A 21,529-nucleotide genomic window follows, 5' to 3' on the forward strand; every position below is an offset into this window, starting at 1 on the left:
AAAACAGCGTCGCCTGCTTCGCTCTGACTGCTGTGCCACTCGACAGAGTGAGGCTGACAGCAGCTAAGTCTAGCCTCGGGCGCCATGGGAAGCTCTGCCTCGCCCGACCCAGGGCTCGGACCCAGCCTCGGCCTCGGAAGACGGCCTCTGCCTCGCCCGACCCAGGGCTCGGACCCAGCCTCGGCCTCGGAAGACGGTCTCCGCCTCGCCCGACCCAGGGCTCGGACTCAGCCTCGACCCCGGAAGACGGACTCCGCCTCGCCCGACCCTAGGGCTCGGACTCAGCCTCGGCCTCGGAAGATGGTCTCCGCCTCGCCTGACCCCGAGCTCGGACTCAGCCTCGACCCCGGAAGACGGACTCCGCCTCGCCCGACCCTAGGGCTGGACTCAGCCTCGACATCGGAAGACGAACTCCGCCTCGCCCGACCTAGGGCCCAGACTCGACCTCGACCTCGGAGGAGCCTCCGCCTCGCCCGACCTCGGGCTCGGACCTGCCACGTCACCAGGAAGGCCATCATTACCCTACCCCTAGCTAGCTCAGGCTACGGGGAACAAGACCGGCGTCCCATCTGGCTCGCCCCGGTAAACAAGTAATGATGGCACCCCGCGTGCTCCTTGACGACGGCAGCTGTCAGCCCCTTACGGAAGCAAGGAGACGTCAGCAAGGATCCGACAGCCCCGACAGCTGTACTTCCACAAGGCTCAAGCACTCCTCCGACGGCCACGACATCACATGAACATGGCGCCAAAACCTCTCCGGCTGCCACGACGGCATGTACTTAGGGCTCTAGCTCCTCTCTGCTAGACACGTTAGCACACTGCTACACCCCCATTGTACACCTGGGCCCTCTCCTTACGCCTATAAAAGGAAGGTCCAGGGCTCTCGTACGAGGAGGTTGGCCGCGCGGGAGAACGGGCTGGCGGACAGCCTCTCTCTCTCTCCCTCTCTCACTCTCCCTCGCGGACGCTTGTAACCCCCCTACTGCAAGCGCACCCGACCTGAGCGCAGGGCAACATGAAGGCTGCGGGCTTCCCCTTTTGCTGTTTCTCCCCCCTTCGTGCTCCGTCTCGCGCCGACCCATCTGGGCTGGGACACGCGGCGACAATTTACTCGTCGATCCAGGGACCCCCCGGGGTCGAAACGCCGACACTATCAAAAATTCGACTGTAGCAGGAACGTTTATTAATACCACTAACTGATTACACGAGTTGACTGCTTTCTCTGTAGCAGGCACGTTTATAAGTTGCTACCGTACTGTTTTGTTGGCCGATATGGTACCATTTATTTGCGCCGCGGTAGAGAACATGTGTTGAATTTATTTGGCTGGCCGATATGAGGCCCATCTATCAATTCAATTGTATACCGCTAAGGCCCAATCACTCAGTCAGCTCCACTCCCGCGGCATCCCTCATCACGGCCTCCACTTCTCCGCCTTCTCCGAGTCAGTTCCCCTCCGCGCCCACAACCCCCGCCGCGCCCACCCCCACTCCCGATGCGTCCGCCCCAACGCCGATAGTCCTCGCCCCTCCCCTCCCCGTTGCGCCCACCCATGCCCCCTCCGCGCCCGCGCCTCCCCTCAACCACCGCACCGAGATCGCCGCCGATCTGAGCTCCCCTCCCCGTTGCGCCCACCCATGGTCGCTGCTTCGACTTGCTGTTGCTGCTGCTCCTGCACGACGACCAATGTCAGCTACTTGCTTCTGTTTCGTAGCTTCGTAGTTTTTGAAGTTGTGATACAGCAACAGGCAATTCCTATTATTTCCTACCTTGAAGGAAGGGAACAACGTGGTCTGCGCGGGCATGGTGGGCGCGTGGAAGGAGAAGTCGTTGAAGGCGCCGCCGACCGCAGCTCGGCTGTCGTCTTGCTGTCGTCTTGCTGAGACTGAGACGCGATCAGGTCGGCGGCCTGCTTCCAGTCGAACCTCTGCGCCGGGATGGCGCCGGTGGTGGGCGACGCGAAGAAGTTCGAGGAAGAGTGGAGCGGGACGGGCGAGTCCAGCAGCTCGGCGGGGCTGAGCCCGGGCGGGATGGAGAAGTAGGAGGAGGGCGACATCGGCGGCGGCGAGATGGGCAGGCTGGGCGGCTGCACGGACTTGAACTTGGGCACGCCTACGCCGCCGCCCCTGGTGGCGCCGCGGTGGAACAGCCCCCTCGGTGATGGTGGCCAACCCCAAGATCTATGTGGCCAAGGCCGTCGATGCCTTTGTGGAGTTGGCGGAGGCGAGCAGGTAAACAGATATGCATATATCAGGGTCCATGATTTTTTGCATGGCGTAGCTGATACCTGGGAACAAAGCCCTGGAGTCTGGAGAACGTGAACTGCGTGACATGAGGCACCGTTAATTTATCATCTTACCTTTTTTTGACTGCCTGTTTGGTGGGTGAACGTGGTCGTCGGATCGGATGCGATGTTTGCTGGGGCCGCGATCATGCGTCACCCAGTGATTATTCCAGGCAGGCACTTGGCAAGATTGCCTATTTCTTCTCTGGACCACGATTTATGGTGGCCATAATTGTTCTCAAAACGTTGCTGCCACACCAGATCCGCTTGGATTTCTGGACACCCCCAATAAATGATTACTGTTAATCCAGTGGATCAGAAAATGACGTCTCTCTTGTTTTCTTTGTTTTTCTCCTTTGTCCGTCTGCTTTTTGCTCTTGTTCTGCTGCTCTAATCAGGTGGCTTCCATCCTAATCCGAGTGTACTCAACAAGGTTGAGGGAGAGACTTTGGATACCCATTACTGTTAGGGAGTCGGTCTAGCTACATTCGTGATAGGCCAATAAGTTGGAGTTTAATACGTAATTCAGATGTCTATATCTTTAGGAATCTCTTAGTTTCTGCCTAAGATGTGGGAATCTATCAGGAATTCAGCTAATTCAATGCGGGCTACTTGCCACAAAGGTTAATTTTTAGGTACCAGATCATCTGATTTCTCAGAAGCAAAATGTTGTTTGGAGCTCAGTGACACCATCTTGTAATGCCTGTGATTTTACGGGAAATGGAGGATCATTCTGTCCATCCCATGTCTAAGTCTAACCATGTAAGTGTTGGTATTTATGCTGTCAAGACCTTAAACCCTAAACCTTTGTCTGTTTGCCATACCACAGATAGTTAGCTCATTAGCTAGCCTATATGTGTAGGGCTCCTTGTCAGGAAATGGTTATGAGATGAAACATTCAGGCCATAAAGTTTGCGATTGGGATTCATCATCGAAGTCTGATCGGTCTCACCAAGAAGCATCAGCAGCAAGTGAAAGCAGTCCAAATGAACACACATCGACTCAATCAGGTACTTCTTTATCTCCAACCACATTATCAGTTATATATATTTTTACACCGTTGGCATTGGGACACAACTTCATTTTAAGTTTACTTCACAAGAAATGTTATGAACTGATGAATTCTGAGTTGAATCTGTTCAGATACCTTTATTTATTTGCCCTGTTATGCTGTAGTGCCAGTATCCATAAGTTCTACTACGCATGCAGTTTTACATGGACATTTTCATATTCTTGTATTGCTCCTTGAGTGATAGTCAGATAATATTCATATGGACTCAAATTAGAAATGGGTATATCGAAATTTAGTCACTTTGTTGTAGATGTTCCTGCCTTTTTTGCATAAAAGAATCCTTTGCTCCTATTACCAACTTCACCAACCCCTTGTCTTTTGAGAAATCTCCAATTATCTTGGCCTTTGAAACAATGTTCCCCTGTCCAAGACTAATATCTAATAAGGTTTATTGATACATAACCACCATCATGAAAGTGTATTTTTGTCTTCAGACAATGATGAAGATCATGGGAAAGATAATCAGGACACAATGAAGCCAGTATTGTCCTTGGGGAAGGAAGGCTCTGCCTTTTTGGCCCCAAAATTACATTACAGCCCATCTTTTGTAAGTTCCATTTGATTGGGAGAAGTGTTGCTTTCTTAAATATTATGTGCTGCCTTGAGCTAACTTCCTACATTTGTTCCAGGCTTGTATTCCTTATACTGTTGATGCTTATTATAGTGGGGTTGGGGTCTTGACAGGATATGCTCCACATGCCATTGTATGTTCACTCTTAATTTTTCAGTTTCTGTCTTCCTGGCCACATTCTGTAAGTAAATATCAAACATTTAGAGTTACAAAATCATATAATGATTTCTCTATGATACATTTGCAGTTATTTTAATTTTAGAGAGAGATCATCATTGATTCCTTTATATTAGGTGTTACAAAGGCTCCTTGTGAAACTCATTCTTTCTGCTTCCTTATTTGTGAATTTATTATTTTTCAAAGCAACAGAAATGGTAAATCATGCTTTCACTTGAAGTTTGACGATGCACAAGAAATTTTGTTGCACCATTTTTGGTTTAATGCTCTTCTTTTTTATAATTTGCACAGAGCTTAATGGAAGTTATTTATGATATCTCCAGATAAAAAAAGGCAGTTGGTGCATGTGCGCATCTGGGGAAGGGTCAGACCCAACCTGGACCTGCATAAGCGGGAGCACATGCACCAGACTGCCTTTTTTGTCTGGAGATATTATAAATAGCTTGCATTAAATTCTGTGAAAATTATATAAAAATAAGAGTGTTGATAAAAAACTAAGAACGTTGATAAAAGGCTATTTATGATCTCTAGATAAAAGATCTAAGGAGTACAAAACCATAATGCATAGGCTCCTTCAAATCCAAAAACATTTTTGTTGCCAAACAAATGAGCCTGCATTAATACCGTCATTCCTGTAATGTGCATTTAGGTCCATCCCCAGCAAAATGATACAACGAACACTCCGGGTATGTTACCTGTGGAACCTGCAGAAGAACCAATATATGTTAATGCAAAACAATACCATGCAATCCTTAGGAGGAGGCAAACACGTGCTAAATTGGAGGCCCAAAACAAGATGGTGAAAAATCGGAAGGTAATACATAGTAATTTTCCAATTCCTGATGCTGATTTGGTAAGATGACTTTCATTGTTCTTCAGCATTTGCTGCATACAGAGCTTTGATTATCAATACAGTAGATTTTTCTTGGGTCTTGACCATATTCAGAGGGAGGTCACAAAAGACCCTCTGGCTACAATTTCAGTGGGTTTGTCATAGGCTTATTTTTTTTATTAGCAAATTGTTCTGGACTTGTGTCACCAAGCATTTTTGTAAGGGTAAGACTAATAATTATTTTGTAATTAGCTAACATCAAGCATTTTCTTGGCTTCTTCAACATTTTTCTTATCCTTCATTAACCATGTTTCAGGCTGCAAAGGAGGGCGAGCCTTTTTGGGATAGCCCTTGGGGCCGTGGAAGACCGGGATGGCATATTGAATGCAGCGCAATGAGTGCTCACTATTTAGGACATGTATTCGATATTCATGGTGGGGGGAAAGATTTGATTTTTCCTCATCATGAGAATGAGCTTGCACAAAGCCAAGCTGCTTATCCTGAGAGTGAGGTGAAGTGCTGGATGCATAATGGCTTTGTTAACAAGGATGATAAAAAAATGGCAAAATCAGATAATAACTTTTCACGATTAGAGATGTAAGTGGTGAATACATGGCTCCTTTTTGTTTAGTCATCATGACTGGTTTCTACCTTTAGTTTTCCCTTCAGATCTCAAACTATTGCTTTCTTTAGTTCTTTGCATGGGGTTTGAACTTTTAAGGTTTCTCTTGAGGTCATAATAGTTGTTTTTGTCCAGATCACTGCTCTTTACCATCCATTGGCTTTAAGATTTTTCTTGATGCGCACTCATTATAGATCAGATGTGAACCATTCTGATCAAGCACTTGAGATTGCATCTGATCGTGTCTATTACATTTATCAGGTACTTGACTTACTTTAGGTTCAAATTATAGTCATTTTGTGACTTATTGGATTTAAATTTGAGCTGAGCAGATAACAAGCGACTTGGGGTATTGATATTTATTTTTCTGTCTTGTTTAATCTATTTGTTCAACTAATTTCAAAACAGTTAGTGCTTCTGCATCTCATCACAGATCCTGAATACTTCCTTTGTCAAAGCTTTCACTTGTCTGAAGGTAATGATTCTTTGATTATGCACTAATCTTATATGTGTTTCTACATTGCATTCATTTACCAAATCTGTAAGATGCATTCTACCATTTCATGATGTCCCTTATTTACATGTGTAAAATGATCCACATCAATAAAAATTGTCCCTTCGTATTCTGAAGCAAAATAACAAGCTTACATGATATTACTGACTCCAGGAAGACGTCGGCCTTCTGCTTCTCCATCACCATCGTTATCATGCAACCTGCTGGAATGCCACAGCGGGACAGGAGCATGGGGATGAGCAGGTAAGCCTCCCTTACTTTTTTTGCAACTGATATATTCCTCTTATTGTGTCTAAATAATACATTTTTTGTGTCATAGTAAAACACAAATATAAATTTAGTAGCTTTAATTTAGAGAACTTCGTTCACGCGGACAAACATGTTAAGATCCTATAAAGATTCATTTTTTGGTGCAGCGCTCGATAGTTCCACTTCAGCGCAGCAGCATGGTAAGGAGAAAAATATGTGCTACTTATTAATATATGTTGTAAAAAATTATAAAACTAGAATAGATCTGCTAAGTTTTGGGACCCTCAATTTTTGGAGCTCCTATGCGAGCGCACGACTCGCGCATGCCTAGGTCCGGCCTTGAGCATGTCCTTGCTAACAGAGAAACAAGCCATGGTAGTTGGAAATGATATGATCGTCTTATATAGGAGTAGTTATCTACTGTGAATCTGAGAGACATACTAAGCTCTTAATCGTGTTCATTTTCTTTTGAAACAAGCACGTATGTGTCATACATGCACATACTGTCTTTCTTGCTTCCAAGACTGGCTTCCAAGCTTTCACCAGAGGAGTAAGCTCTGTTTCGTTTCGTTTTTTCTGACAGGCGCAAGATGATAGCAAGTGGCGCCGGATCCCGACGTTCGACGACTGGAACCTGCGGGACGACATGCCCGTCACCCAATACTTGCAAGCAGGGACTTCTTCATCATTGTGCCGCCGACAGAGAAGGACGACGACGAGGATCTGTTCAAGGTGCCCCTGTGTTCCCTGCCAAGCCCTACAACTACAAGAAGGTGAAACAAAATAGGACGCTGCATTAGTTTCTCTCGCCAATTAATTACACTCAGGGGGAAAAAGTTTTCTTTCACCAGCTCTGAAGATAGTATCAGTTAACATTGTTTCATATCTCCATTTCCATATACATTATACCCAGTCGGCACTAGCGAGCGATGAGAAAGATACTGAACAATTCTATGATCCAAGCATGGAATTATAATCATTGAAACTCTGTTGCTACTGTTACTTGGTTCATAGGCTGATATATACATCCAAGCTCGCCCGCACCGCCACCTCCACAGTTTATCATGGTGCTTTTGACCCTGCTTGACAGAACCAGCAGTGATGTATATATAGGTCATTTTGCCTAATTTGCATGAATATGACAATGTTTAGTTGTAAGGTTGTATAAATGGTCGATTGGGGCTGTTGGTTTATGATTGTGATGAAAACTAAGAACTCATGAATTTGTTTTAGTTCTAGGAGCTAACTCAGGCTTACGAGGTCCTCAGTGATCTTGAAAATCAAGAGATCTATGATGGTAGTGTTCTTAATCACTTTTATGCTTTTTCTTAGTGATGAAATGAAGTTTTTAATCTTTGCACATGTCTTTCCCAGACAGAGACAACATAATCCTACACCTGTTTCATTATTGGAGTAATGCGGTGCTACATGTATGGTTCTCTTCTTAAAGCTGTAAGACTAAGGATCACCTTTTCCTCTTCGAACAAGGTGACAAGTCATTATGAGTTTATCACAGTGATTTGCTTGTTTTCTGCACAACACATGTCCATACATATGTTATAGTTGCACTATTTTTACCCTGTTGCAACGCACGAGTATTTACCTAGTATATATATATATTAATTAACTGTTAACTGACGAATGTAATATATATATATATATATATATATATATATATATATATATATATATATATATATATATATATATGACAAAAAAGATAACTATACATAACTATATTTTACTATAGAGGAAGTATTTTTAGGGCTAGTTTGGGATTTGGGAACCACAAATTTTCAAGTGATTTTTATTTTCTATGAGAAATTATTTCATTTTCTCGTAGAAAAATAGAAATTACTTGAAAAATTGAGGTTTCCAAACTAGTCCTTAAGGTCTTAAAAACTTTGATTTAGATCAAAGCCTTTCACTGGCGCGTTGTTATATTTTCGCCCTTTCTCCTCTCCCTCCTACATTTGCAACCAAAAGAAAACGAATGATGAAACGGACTTATCGATTACCTTCGGTTGGATCTGTCCTCTTGGTTGATACTTGCTGAGCCCCGGCGGTTGCGAATGCGACTAGTACAAGAAACAACAGCAGCGGCATGGACGTCGACACAGCAGCGCCATGGACGCAGCAAGAGCACCTCGTCATCGTCATCATCTCTCTCTATCTTCCGCTTCCACCCTCCTAGTCCTACCTCAGTACCTCACTCAGCTCGACCGTTCAAATAAAGCTGATCTTCAGTCTGTCGGTCGGTCAGTTGTGTGTTGTCCATCCACACACAAAAAAAAATATGTAACGCGCATTTTAACTGTATAAATTGGGATTTTCCCGCTAACTACAGTATGAATACTATGCGTGACCGAAAATTAATATAACAACAATATCTAATTGTGACTTAGTTCTTGCAGATCACATCATATATATACACACACACCTCAAAACATCCAAAATTACAAATAGACTTAACCATCCAATATCATCATTTGCATACAAATTCCAACTGCACAAATCGAAATCAAACCGAAAATTTTCAAAAGGAAAACGAAAAAGGTCAAAACCAGATAATCCGAGAGCCTTTTGTAACGTGCGTGCGTTTAATTACAAGGAACAGTCCGTCGCTTGAGAAAACTTGCTACTCATCATCACCGGCCTTCTTCGATGACAGAGCCCAGGAACTGCGACGAGGCGTGCGAGGCCGACCTCGGCGCCACGCCCGACTGCCCACTGACGTTGCTGCTCATGAAGCTGCTGGTGTTGCCGCCCTTGATCTGCCACTCGGTGATGTAGCTGGGTTTGTTCGCCACCTGGCCCACCTCCACGTCTCCCGCCAGAATCGACACGGCCCGTGACATGGACGGGCGCTGGTGCGGCGAGCCCTGGGTGCAGAGGAGGGCCACGTGGATGGCACGGAGCACCTCGTCGCTGTTGAATTCTGCGAGCTTCGGGTCGAGCATGTCCAGAGGGTGGTTTTCTTCGTACAGTTGCCAGACCTGAAAGCGCACAAGATTAGCTAGAAATTACAACCTGACACGCTGGAGCGACTTCGTTTCTTCAGTTATGTATTACGGTACAGATTCAGATCTATATTATGTTTGTAATTCAGAACAATAATATGTTTGTTACGCTAGCCAAAATCAAAATGGAAAAGAAGAAAAATGCAATCAACCTATTATGCAGCAATGAGATCCCAATTCATGCTGCCATAGTAAAACTTGGCACCCTTTGTTCAAGAATCATAAACCTATAGGCATTACTACAGCTACCACTTTATTTACAGTTTGGCAATTACACAAAAAATATATCTGAAACTATGTGATACAAGAGGTTTCTATGAAGGCATGCGAGTTTGATATTGTAAATTCCTAGCATCAATTTTGATGAAGATCATACTAACAGTACAGAAACCAGACTGCAACACTGCCCAGCTTTGAGCATGGAGTTCAGAGTCAACATACCCATTCTAAAATGTAAACCTTGTCTTCATCAAGCGTATTGTCAAAGTTTGGCCTTCCAGCTAGAGTCTCCAATATGACCACTCCAAATGCAAACACATCAACTTTCTCGGTCATATGACCCCTCATGGCGTACTCGGGTGCAAGATAACCACTTCACAGAAGAGTAAGAAATTGACACCAGCTCACATTTGAAAATAACTTGGGTGTAGAGGAGGCAATATGGAAATGCACTTACAATGTACCCGCAACTTTGGTGCTGACATGAGTCTTCTTGTCATCGTAAAGTTTGGCGAGCCCGAAATCCGAGATCTTAGGGTTGAGATTTGCATCAAGCAAGACATTGCTAGCCTTTATGTCCCTATGCACAACACGGATGCTAGACTCTTCATGGAGATAAGCGAGGCCTCTTGCAATGCCTAAGCATATCTCAAAGCGTGTTGGCCAGTCTAGGTTCAGTTTCCCGTTTCCTGCAAATATAAATGTTTAAGTTTTACTGTTTATATAAGAAACCTGAACTCCTAGAGTTACTGTTGTATCAAACTGAAATGAGCTTGTACCAAACAATGCTTTATCAAGGCTTCCATTCTCTAGGTACTCATAAACTAACAGTGGTTTATTTCCTTCAAGACAGCAACCATACAACTTCACAAGATTACGGTGTTGCACTCGAGAAATAGTTTCTATTTCGGCTGCAAATTGCTGTTTTCCCTGATGAGATGTTTCAGATAACTGTTTTACAGCCACCACCCTTCCATCAGCTAATTTACCCTGCAAGCAGGTGTCATTTTCAACAATGTAAGTTTGAATAGAAAAAAAAGTAGCACTCACATTTTACCAAACCTGTGTAGAAACTATAATAGCAACTAGAAACAATAGGAAAGGAAAACAATAGTGAATGTAGCTAGTGCGCATACATTGATATACGTGAAAATAATTGAAACAAAGTATTTTACATCACCCAAAAATGGAAATGAGCTAAACATAAAAAACTTACAATTTCTAGCATACGATTAAAAAAACATGGGTATACCCTTTTGCTATGAACAACTTAGGAAAATTACTTTCAGAGGCTTCATACAAATTCACATCCATGAGCACAATAGATAAACTAACCTTATAAACTGACCCATATCCTCCTTCACCAAGAAGGTTATTGGAACTAAAATTTTCAGTAGCGGTCCTTAGCTCACCATAAACAAATACATTGGGTCTTCCAACAATACTGTAAAGCTCTGAAAACATCACAAAAGATAAGTTTATAAACACAATATCTAAGCTTGATTCATAATATATTGTACTTGTGATCATGGTATCTCATTTACCTTGTTGCTCCAATAATAGTTTTCTCCTTTTCTGCCTCCACATACAGATTCCAGCAAGTGCTAGTACTCCTAAAACTGCTGCACCAATCACAACCCCAACAATTACACCTGTTTTACTACTGTTCTTCTTCTGTGCAGAATTACGCACTGTAGGGGTAAAATCTGTGAGAAAGTTCACTTGTTAGAAAAATACGATGTTATAGCAGAAGCAGTATTTGGATTATTAGATGTTTCTGAATTGTCACTCATTTTTACTGAAAGTGCACATAGAACAGTTCAAAATGGATACGCACTACTACTATAAAGGCATGCATTGTTTCAACCATAAGTGCTTCTCAAAGTAGAAACCATATATGCATTAATTTACCCAAAGGAAATTATCTAAAAAATGTTAAATGATGATTGTATCTAAGGGGAGTACTTGGAGTTGCACTCAAAGCTGAGATTGCAGGCCCGTAGTAGCCTTGAGCAGGAATGCAACAAGTGCCCTTGCCAGCCCAGAAAAGATGAATCTCAAGAAAGTTTCTAGTGACAGGAACAATATACTGCTTCTCGACAGCAGTGTAAGATTTCCCCCCTGATGCCTTCCTTATGTCAAAGTTCTTCTCCTTACGCTCGCCCTGTGCCGAACACAAGAAAAAATAATACAAAATATTAACCAGCTCATAAGCTCAAACCCCAAAATGTAGGTGATCAGATCAACAAGAACCAACCTGGAGATAGATATCGAAAACCCTTCTCCCAACACTCTTCCAAGTTTGTGAATCTTCAAAGTCAAACTCTGCAAATTGAAGTGTGACTGTGTAGTTTCCATTCTCGAGTCCAATACCGTAGTATCTCAAAGATGATGGCGACATCCTTGCTGTCTGGAATAGTTCTGAATCTAGAGTGTTCTGAAATTGGTGTAAGCTGTAAATTATGTAACTTCCATTTGATGCTTCCATGAACTTGCCTACATTGCTAACACCCCACGTTTGTGCTCCTGTAACATAATAGGATGCAGCACCAAGACTGGCAGCATCAGGTTGATACCCAGATATAGATCTACTGCTCCCACAGTCCACAGCAAGAGAGGCAGCTGCAAGCAAGTCAATTTTTTACATTGGTGTTAATTTAGTACATCTGTCTAGTATTTCTCAAGTAGGGTCATGCTTTAAATTTAAATGGGGGCAGTCTCACATTGTGGAGAGCCAAGAAAACAGGGTGTGTCTCTCTGAAGACACGACAGCCCTGAAGGTAATACACTGCAGATGCAAAACATTGACATTATGAATCCAATCTATATGCTGCGAGAACATAATGAATGTACTTGAGAACTTGAGGTGATATCAGAATATGAGCTTAACCTATTCGTCTCGAAATTGTTTGCCACCAAGTTCCTATGAAGAATGAAACACAGGAAAAAATAATTAGAAGGCATCATTGTAACTTCGATAGCATATTGAGTGTTTGTCTGGTTTAAGCATAAATCAACATAAGTAGGGACAAATAATTGAATCAGTTTATTGTGCGGTGTAAGGTTAAGCACGTTCGTTTCTATAATAAAGATTCTTAGTCATATGAATGATTAGAATTGTGTGTGTGTGCGCACGCGCGTGCGTGTGTGTAATAACGATGCACAAAAAACAGCATTTCAAATGTACCATCAATGCTTGTTCAATGCATGTATATAAACTAGGTTGGGTTGAGTACTTGAGTTGACCTAATTGGGTTGGATATGGTTCAGGTGGTCATTTGAAGTTTCAGAAATCAATACTCACAGTTGCAAATTGTTCTGAGTAGTCCAAGAAGGAAAGTTGCCTGACAGCTGGTTGTAAGAAAAATCTCTACAGAAAGATAAAAGGGAAATGTTATAGATAAATGCCTCCCTGCTTTTATTGCACAAACAAAATTGGACTTCAATGACATACAAATTTTTAAGAGAAGTTCCTATAGAGCTCGGCAGGCTTCCTGAAAGACTATTATTACCGAGAAATCTGGTAGGAACAAATTTGCTTGCATTAGCAACATGAAAAATGAATATCTTCAAAACAAAGGAATAAGCTGAATACAGTAAAGACTATACAAGAAGCTGAGTGAATTCAATTTCACAAGGGCTTCTGGAACTTGGCCTGTGATATTGTTAAAACTCAAATCCCTGTAACAGGAAAACAGAGAACAAGAGGGAAGTCAGTAATTAAACAGAGCATAATCCATAGCAGTTCGTTAAAAAGCATCTTTGCACAAATCACACTTGACTGGAGTTTGGAACAAACAAAATGCCTTACAATAAGTTTAACTTTGCAAACTGTGAAAAGTTCACTGATGCCAGGCTATCAGATATCCTGCAATTCCTCAAAATTCTGCAATGAAGCATGCCAAGAGTATTTGACTTAATACCTTGATTGCACTATATAAAATATCAAGACATAGTTTGAGTCATTGATTGATGACAAAGTTATCCATACAATGTGTTCAAAGATGTCATGTTACTGATGAATATCATTGAAGAACTTCCATTTACAATGTCACCTATTCGTCTGCACCACAGAAATAGGTACTTCACACTTCCAGAAAGTAACATTACAACTAGAGAATAATACTTAGTTATTCTAGCCATTACTTACAAGCTTGTTAGTTGGACGAGATTAGAAAGAGTGGCTGGAAGTGGACCTTGAAATGAATTGCCTTGAAACCGCCTACAAAATTGTAATTCATGTTACTATCTAAAGCATCATTTCTTTACAGATGCATTTACTGACTACCTAGTCAAGGGAGGAGGAGGAAGACATTTCTTTAGTGAAAGTAAATAAATTTATGTAGCCAAAAATCTGACTTATTTTTAAACGTCACAGGAGAGTTGCGTGCTTTTGTATTAAAGAAAGAAAACCTTGATCAGTTCCAATACCTAGCATTTTGCCTCACAATCTCATATTTTCAAAAAAAAAAGTGGAAAATATAAGCACAAAAGGAAGTTACTCAAAAATTACTAATGCTAATAGGAAATTCAACAGAATAAAAATCATATATAAAAAACATTTTTATTGAAGTAAGCAAGAAGCAGCGGTGCCTCTTAATAATAATGATATGTAGCTCTCCTGCATGTTCCAGGAAAAAAAAACAGTGGTGCAGTGGACGGTCAAGTCTGGCAAGGTCTCAATTCCATAATCATCCTAGGGGCATGGTCTCTATGGGATCTTCACAATTGATGTGTTTTCGATGGAGTCTCACCAAGCCTGGTAAACACTCTCCTGTTGGCCAGCAAGGAGATTAAGCTGTGGGCCTTTGCGGGGGGCAAAGATATTATAAATCTGATTGCCTCACAGATAGGTGGTTTAGTGTCTTTCTCTGGTCATGTAGTTATATCTTGTAGCACAAGTGCAAATGTAATCTGTGAAACAAAGGATTCGGGGTGTATTGTAAGGGTTCTCTTGCCCCTTTTAATTTCTTCTTGATATAAAGATGCGCATCTCTCCCAAGTGCTAGCAGAAAAAGTGAAATATGTCTAAATTGAATGTCTGACCTACTAACTTAAGTTCTGCTAAGAGTAAGGATCAACTTGTGGATAATTGTAGCATGTTATACAAATTCTCTTTGGAGCAAACAGAATCAAAGTAATATGAAAAACATAAGAACACATCCAATTTGTCTGTACTATTTTCCTTTCAAAAGTAATTACAAACAATGAAGGTTAGTAAAAAAATCTTACAGTTCTGTTAAATTAGTCCAGCTCCCAATATAATCTGGTATTTCCCCAGTAAAATCATTATCTGATGCCCACCTAAACACCAGAAAATAAAATATAAGTTTGAATTGCATGGAACAACATTTTCAACAAAACAACTTTTATAGGCATACAGTGTCTTCATTCTTGTTAGTCTAGAAAACGATGACGGTAGGGGACCACTTAGGCCGGCACTGTCAATATACCTGCAATTAAGAGATATGGATATGAAAAAATATAAGTCATGGCGCCTACTATTCCAAGAGAAGAATGAAAGAGAAAAGTTCACTTTACAGCTAAATAGTATTTGAATTTTAAAAACTTATGCATGGCTTTAAATTTTTGAAACCATCTAAATAAGTTTTTATAAGTAAAATAAAGTGTAACAGTACAACAAAACAAATACTATTTAAAGTAAACTAACCCTTTCCACAATGTCAATCCAACAAAACTGCATTCCATATCAAACTGTTTTAGGTTCTAAACAATCTTACGTGCAACTACCTTTTCCTATTAAAAAATGTATGGAGTGCAACAATCCTAGACTAAGCCCATCGTTGACAGATGAAAATTTGATTTTTCTCAAAATGAAAATAAGAAAATGTATGGAATGCCCCAAATCAGTAAAGATTCTAGACGCACAATTGCTCAAGTTTTGCCAGGTTTCCCAACTCCGAAGGAAGGGAACCATTTAAGTAGTTCGAGCCAATGCCTCTGCAAAATTAGCAAAACAATGAAGGTTAGTCAAAAAGGAATTGACAACTGAAATATCTATTCTTGGAAGCATGATCTGTAGCTTCTTTTCCAAACAGAAGATAATTACTAGAATGAACGAAGACATGAAACATATATTTCTAGTTTTATGATTCCAAATTTAGAGGTGATTTCTAATGGAATAGTGTCATGGTATCAACAAAATATTTTCCTTACAGAGATACAAGATTCACAAGGTTCCCAAGCTCCTTTGGAACAGATCCAGACAATGCATTGATGCCCAAACTCCTTGTAATTTGAAAGAGAAAAGTTTAAGATTTGATGTTAAGTAAAAAACATGTAACAGGGTAATATTTTATGTTGTAAATCTCACATGTACTGCATAGCAGTCAAATTCCCGAGGAAAGATGGCAAAGGCCCGGTTAAGTAATTTTGTGCTAAATTCCTGAAACAACATCAGATCAGACAGTCATGAAAAGAGACCGGATCATTCCTTCATTAGGTATTATATATACATAGAATATCAGAATATGGGAGTAACATTGTGTAGAATAGTGAAAGTGGTTGTTGTATTGCATAGAGGAGTGGGGTACATATATATAGAGACTTAACCCTAACCCTAATGGGCCGGCAGACCAACAGTGGTGCCGGCACACACACACTCACACACACACAGTCTAACATCCCTCCGCAGTCGCAACGGGGGCACCACACACGATGAGAGTGGAGTAGAGGCCGAAGGTAGAAGCCGACGGGTTGAAATCCCCCCGCAGTCGCAGCGTCATGAGGGTGCGAATGTTGTGGCTGGAGAAGAGACCGGTGTGGACTCCAAGAAGACGATAGCCCCTAGATGCCAAGCTAGCCGAAGTCGAGGTGGTCGCGGTCGGGAGACACACAGCAGAAGCCTGATCTTCGGGAGGGGTCGACGTTCGAGCGTCAACGATCGGCAGGGCAACACAACAAAAGGGCACCGGCAGGCCGACCTTCCTGCTTCTTCGATCGTCCAGACGTCAAGGAGCCCTGCCAGGGAGGCCGACAGCAGCGCACGCGTCTGCGCCGGTCATAGAGTCCGCGCCCGCGGCAAAATAGAAGGGGAACGACGGATCCGGCCGGGAAGGCCACGGCAGCGACGGATCCAGCCGGGAAGACGTGATCCGGCCAAAGGGACGGCGGATCGAGCCGGGAAGGTCGCAGCAACGTGGATCCGGCCAGGAAGGCTGCGGCAGCGACGAATCCAACGAAGGCGATGAAGGGGGTGGGCGGCGGGGTGGGTCCAGCCAGGCAGGGGCCTGCGCCGGACCCGGCAAGGGGTGTTGACGACACCGGTGGCAGGAGAAGCTCGAAGGGTGACGTGCTGCTGGGCATCAGCGCGGGCAGTTAGGAGGTGGCCAGCGCGATGAGGAGAGGCGTCACGTGCAAAGGTGCCGGCGGAGGACGCAGCGGAGAGGGAGTCGGCGGTGGTGGGCAGAGGCCCAGCGCAGCGGTGGGCAGAGGCGAGCAGGGCGCGCAGGAAGACCGGGAAGGGCGCTGCCCGTGGGGGCAGCGGCGCGCAGGGCGCGCAGGAAGTCCAGGGAGGGCGCTGCGCGTGGGGGCGTAGGCGCCAGGGAGGGCGCTGCGCGCAGGGGCGGCGGTGCGCAGGAAGGTCGCGGACGTCGAGTCCGGGCGCGGGACGGCGGCAGTCGGTGAACAGGGGGTAATAGGGTGTGGACACCGAGAAGGGGGCTGCGCAGGGGAGGCGCGGACGACGATGAGGGGCCATCGGGCGCAACCGGGAGTAGACGGGAGTGACCGCCGAGGGAAGGCGGCGGGAGCGGCCGCCGCAGAGGAAGGGGCGCGACCGGCCCGAGATCCGTCGGCGTGGGCAGCTACGGGGGCGACGACCAGCCAGGGGAGAGGGTTCGCCGCAAGGGAGCCGGGAGGAGAAGGGGATGGGGATGGAGGCGGGCTGACGATGGCGCGGGAGGTGCGCCGGGCCGTTGCCCGCGCCGGGGCCGGCGTGGCCGCGCCCGCGCAAGGGGCCACGCGTAGGGACGAAAACAGTTTCGGAATTTTTCGGTCATCCGGAAACCGATTTCGAAATTTTTCGATTGGATTCACTGGTAACGGTATTTTTCGAAAACGGAATCGGTTTTCGGAATTTTCTATCGAAATCGGTATCAGAATCGGTGTGGTGTTTTACCGACCATTTCCTTCGGTTACCGGTTTTTGTCGGAAATTACTGGATTTGTGTCTCGAAATTTTTCGAAATTTTTCAGCATGTGATTTTTTTGCATCGCCTGTACGTCTCTGGATAAGGATTACTTATTTTTGTATTTTTTCGGACGCGTTAAGATTTTTTTGGGATACATGGTGTTGGAAGGCAGTTGGGATTAACGATTTGATCTCTCGAACGAATCCACCATTTTCTATGCACATGTTATATATTAGTAATATATAATGATAGAGAGCCGACAGTCTGTCTTTTCCACACTCTAGATTTTAGAGTTTTCCTGTGAGGCTGTGAAGAAACTCTTTATGTGAGGAAAAAATATTTCATGAGTAAGCATGCCATGTCAGCTAGATCGATTGGATGTTGTGAATTGTGAACTTTGAGTCTAACTTGTGGTCTTTATGAACTTGTTATACTATGAACTTATTATATTGTGAACTTGTGATCTTTGTAAACTTTTTATATTATAAATTTGTGATCCTTGTGAGTTGTGAACTTGTTATATCATGAATTGTGAACTTGTGGTCTTTGTGATCTTTTGTCAACTTTGTTGTATTGGGAAGTTTGATATGTTTACCGGTTGTATTTTAGATTTCGACCGTTACCGGTGTATTTTCCGCACCAAATTTTCGTTTCCGATGTTTCCAAAATACAGATATCGTTTCCGTTTCTGGAGTTACCATTTTCGATTTTGTTTCCGATAAAAAATATGAAAACGGTAATGGTTTTAGTGTTTACCGATCGTTTTCATCCCTAGCCACGCGCACCCGCGCCGCCATGGACGGACCGCCGCGTCCGCGCTGCCAGAGGGCCGCACCTCGCGCCGTCGGGGCCAGGGGCTGCCGCGCCGAGGCCGGGCGAACGTCTCCATGCGCGGGTTGCGGATCAGCGGGGTGAAGGACGCCGACGACAGGCCGACGGAGCCCACCCCGAAGCTGACGATGGAGGACCGGGAGCCCGGCGCGGCGCCGGAGGAGGTGCGATCGATGAGGCAGTAGGAGAAGCTCCGGATGGGGGCGCCGACGGCGGTGGGGCAGGGGCCGACGGCTGGGGGAGGGGAGAGGGCAGAGGGATGGTCGGCGGCTGGGAAGGGAGCCGCCCCGGGAGGGAGGGATGAGCCTCCCGGGGCAACGACTGTAGAGGTTGGAGGCGGCCGGCGGCTGCTGCGGGAGGAAGGAGCCGCCGGCGGCTGCAGTGGGAGGCCCTAAACCTAATCCTCTGAGTATGTATATATAGAGACTTAACCCTAACCCTAATGGGCCGGCAGACCAACAGTGGTGCCGGCCCACACACACTCACACACATAGTCTAACACATTGGACCACTGTGAATGAAGTTAAAAATGTCATCTCAAATTACTGCCAAAGCTTATGAGAAAAAGCACAATAACAGTTAATGGCAATCGCTAGATGAAGTCTGTACAATTTTCTACCACTACCATAATGCAAAACAAAAAAAAAATGGGAGGATAAAACTGAGCAATATGCATCAGGAAAATAACATAAACCCCCAGTTAATCACAAGTGAACAGTTTTAGGAATATGACGCTTGAGATTTTAGCTGCTTCCAGATAATTTCTCGTGCAAGAAAGTTGAGAGCACATACAGATTGGTCAAGCGCGTGAGGTTCTGCAGTTCCTGTGGTATGGGGCCAAATGCATTGAGTGCGTATATCTTCCTGCATCGGTAAAAAAGAAAGTACGCATCAGGTCATGCCATCTCAAGCCAGCCATGAGCGCAGCGAGACGCACGAAGCACCGTCGAACCCTCCAACAAGCATTTGGGTTTTGCAGTGATCGGTGCTGATTGGCACAGCTACGTGCATTCACGCACAGACACAGCAGGGCTCAGGCAGTCAGGCGGGCGTTTCGTCGAGCGCCTGACGCACGCCCGCGTAGAGAAGCACTTACAGCTTGGTGACGTGGCAGACGGTGCGGTTGTTCTGGACGGAGCACTCGCACTTGATGGCCGGGTTGAAAGTGGGGTCGTTGTCGATGTTCGTGCCGTCCGTGGCGGCGCCTGTGCAGGGGTCGCCACTGATGTTCCATGCCGACGTAGCCGCCTGGCCGAGCTTGGCGAACACCGCGTTCACCGCCGCCGCTGCAAACCGAAAGAGGGGGTTCACATTTGCGCTAGCAGCCGAAATGGTCCCTGCTGCCTGCCAGTGCCAGAGACCAGGGTGGCGCCGCGGTGATCGGACGGCCAGGAATCGGCACCCGCGCGCTGACACCGCGGAACCGGCCAAAGCCAAGATACGTGTTGGGCCGTGGGCGGTGGTGGTGCGTGGATTTTTTGTGTGCGCGCGGCGCGGTCAAAAGGGAAAAAATATGTGATATCCGTAAGGAAGGCTGGCGCGGTTGACCTTCCAACCGAGACATTTGGAAAACAGAGCAGAGTAGGTGGTGGTGATCGCCAGAGGTAGCAGAGGAAGAGATCATGTTTTCAACTAGTAAAAGTAGCGGGGAGATGGATGGGGTGGACGGGAATGATGACTTGCACTTGCACGGCATGGAATCAAAACGCATGCCTAAATCGATCGCCATGGAAAATCCACGAGCTTCGTTCGGATCGGAGCACGAGAAGGCGGCTGACAGAGCAGCAAACACGCAGAATGAGGAGACGGCGCAAGCAAGGAGGCGGCGGCGGCGGATGGTTGGATCAGGCCCAGGCGAGCTGCATGGTTCGGAAGCAGCCTTATTACAGGGAAGAAGAACTGGAGAGACACTACTACTCACCTTCGACTGGATCGGTCTTCATCCTTGACGTTTGCTGAGCTTGCGCGGACGATGCAGCCAGAAGAAGAAGAAGCAGCAGCAGCAGCGTTGGGAGCGCGGCGGCGGAGCCATGGATGCACCGGCGCGAAGATGGTCCGGGGGTCGATCCAGGCCTCATCGTCTCCTTGCGTTTGCGTCCCTGTCTGCTCGAGCAGCGGCTCGACTCGGTGCCTTGCGGCCTCTCCCTTTGAATACGACGTGTCTCAGCTCGGTGCGCAGCGCAGACACGAGTATCCGTACTCGCTCGCTCAACCACCGAACGTTGCAATTGCAAGTGGTACCACCACCTCTATTTTTCTATCTACAATGCTGTTCGGTCAACGAGGCATGCGCCATATTCGCTGCGAATTGTTGTGGTTTTAATCTAATTATGGCTATGACTTATACAGTATTTTGTTTCTATAGATTGTATTGCAACAATCCGCGCTGATGGTTGGTTGGAGGGCTTGGCCGACTTGGGCACTTCCCTTTCCCGTGTTGGCTTGGCTTGGCCGTTGCGCTTGCGCATGCGAAGAATGGTCGTCTATACGAAACTCTGGCATACGCTAGCTCGTGCTGCAGCCTGCTTGGTTGACGCCGCTCGCGGGTAGGTAGTAGACATGCATGGCGGTGGATTGTTAGGAAGCATATTCAAAGTCTAAAAAAGAAAAAAAAATCTACACGGAGATGCATGGCGAAGGCGAACGACTATATATTCGACGGTTACGCACATGATACAGGCAAGTGGCGCCACTGCTGTCCCCATTCAGAGGACGAAGCAACAGGAAGCCACCAACTGAGACGGCTGACCAGTCGTGGCGTGACCTGGTCGATGATGACTACCTCCTGTACCCAAAAGAAATAAAAGGTTTTGTTTTTCGCATGATATTTGTAACGTGATGTATAACTCTCTAACTAATAACAGTAAACTATGTTTGTTTAAATCTAACTGATGCAATCAGATATCAATATCATAGTATAAACTGATACTGACCTACTCAAACTTAAGGTAATCGAGAGTGAATCATTGCCGTTTTTATTTATGTTAC

At 45.1% G+C, this 21,529-nt stretch overlaps 2 protein-coding genes and 1 pseudogene across 3 annotated transcripts; 1 reads left to right on the top strand and 2 right to left on the bottom strand.

The window, feature by feature from the left end:
* Positions 1-1,153: 1,153 nt before the first annotated feature.
* LOC109942946 (translation initiation factor IF-2) lies at positions 1,154-2,432 on the bottom strand. Its single transcript, XM_020545528.3, has 3 exons — positions 2,358-2,432; positions 1,768-2,285; positions 1,154-1,670 (listed from the first exon to the last, which is right to left on the bottom strand). The coding sequence occupies exons 1-3, from the start codon at positions 2,430-2,432 to the stop codon at positions 1,382-1,384; spliced, it is 882 nt and encodes a 293-aa protein (XP_020401117.1). The 3' UTR covers positions 1,154-1,381.
* On the top strand, positions 1,483-7,307 carry LOC100383789 (nuclear transcription factor Y subunit A-3 - tRNA synthase pseudogene; annotated as a pseudogene). The gene is made up of 12 exons (NR_152535.1): positions 1,483-1,686; positions 1,775-2,229; positions 2,906-3,044; positions 3,145-3,292; positions 3,789-3,901; positions 3,984-4,058; positions 4,752-4,916; positions 5,251-5,531; positions 5,692-5,817; positions 5,990-6,031; positions 6,224-6,313; positions 6,903-7,307. The product of NR_152535.1 is annotated as a nuclear transcription factor Y subunit A-3 - tRNA synthase pseudogene (transcript).
* A 1,380-nt stretch (positions 7,308-8,687) lies between these two features.
* Positions 8,688-20,762, bottom strand: LOC103642057 (probable LRR receptor-like serine/threonine-protein kinase At1g56130). The gene is made up of 24 exons (XM_008665377.2): positions 20,463-20,762; positions 19,638-19,827; positions 19,334-19,405; positions 15,893-15,964; positions 15,736-15,807; positions 15,448-15,519; positions 14,940-15,011; positions 14,791-14,862; positions 13,709-13,780; positions 13,550-13,621; positions 13,370-13,444; positions 13,168-13,239; positions 13,013-13,078; positions 12,863-12,928; positions 12,449-12,481; positions 12,282-12,346; positions 11,816-12,180; positions 11,524-11,722; positions 11,103-11,264; positions 10,894-11,012; positions 10,338-10,548; positions 10,016-10,247; positions 9,781-9,931; positions 8,688-9,315 (listed from the first exon to the last, which is right to left on the bottom strand). Exons 1-24 carry the CDS (start codon positions 20,617-20,619, stop codon positions 8,968-8,970), a joined length of 3,087 nt encoding a protein of 1,028 aa, XP_008663599.1. The 5' UTR covers positions 20,620-20,762; the 3' UTR covers positions 8,688-8,967.
* Between the last annotated feature and the right edge of the window lie 767 nt (positions 20,763-21,529).

This window comes from Zea mays, chromosome 10, assembly GCF_902167145.1.
Source record: "Zea mays cultivar B73 chromosome 10, Zm-B73-REFERENCE-NAM-5.0, whole genome shotgun sequence".
NCBI classification, from domain to species: Eukaryota; Viridiplantae; Streptophyta; class Magnoliopsida; order Poales; family Poaceae; genus Zea; species Zea mays.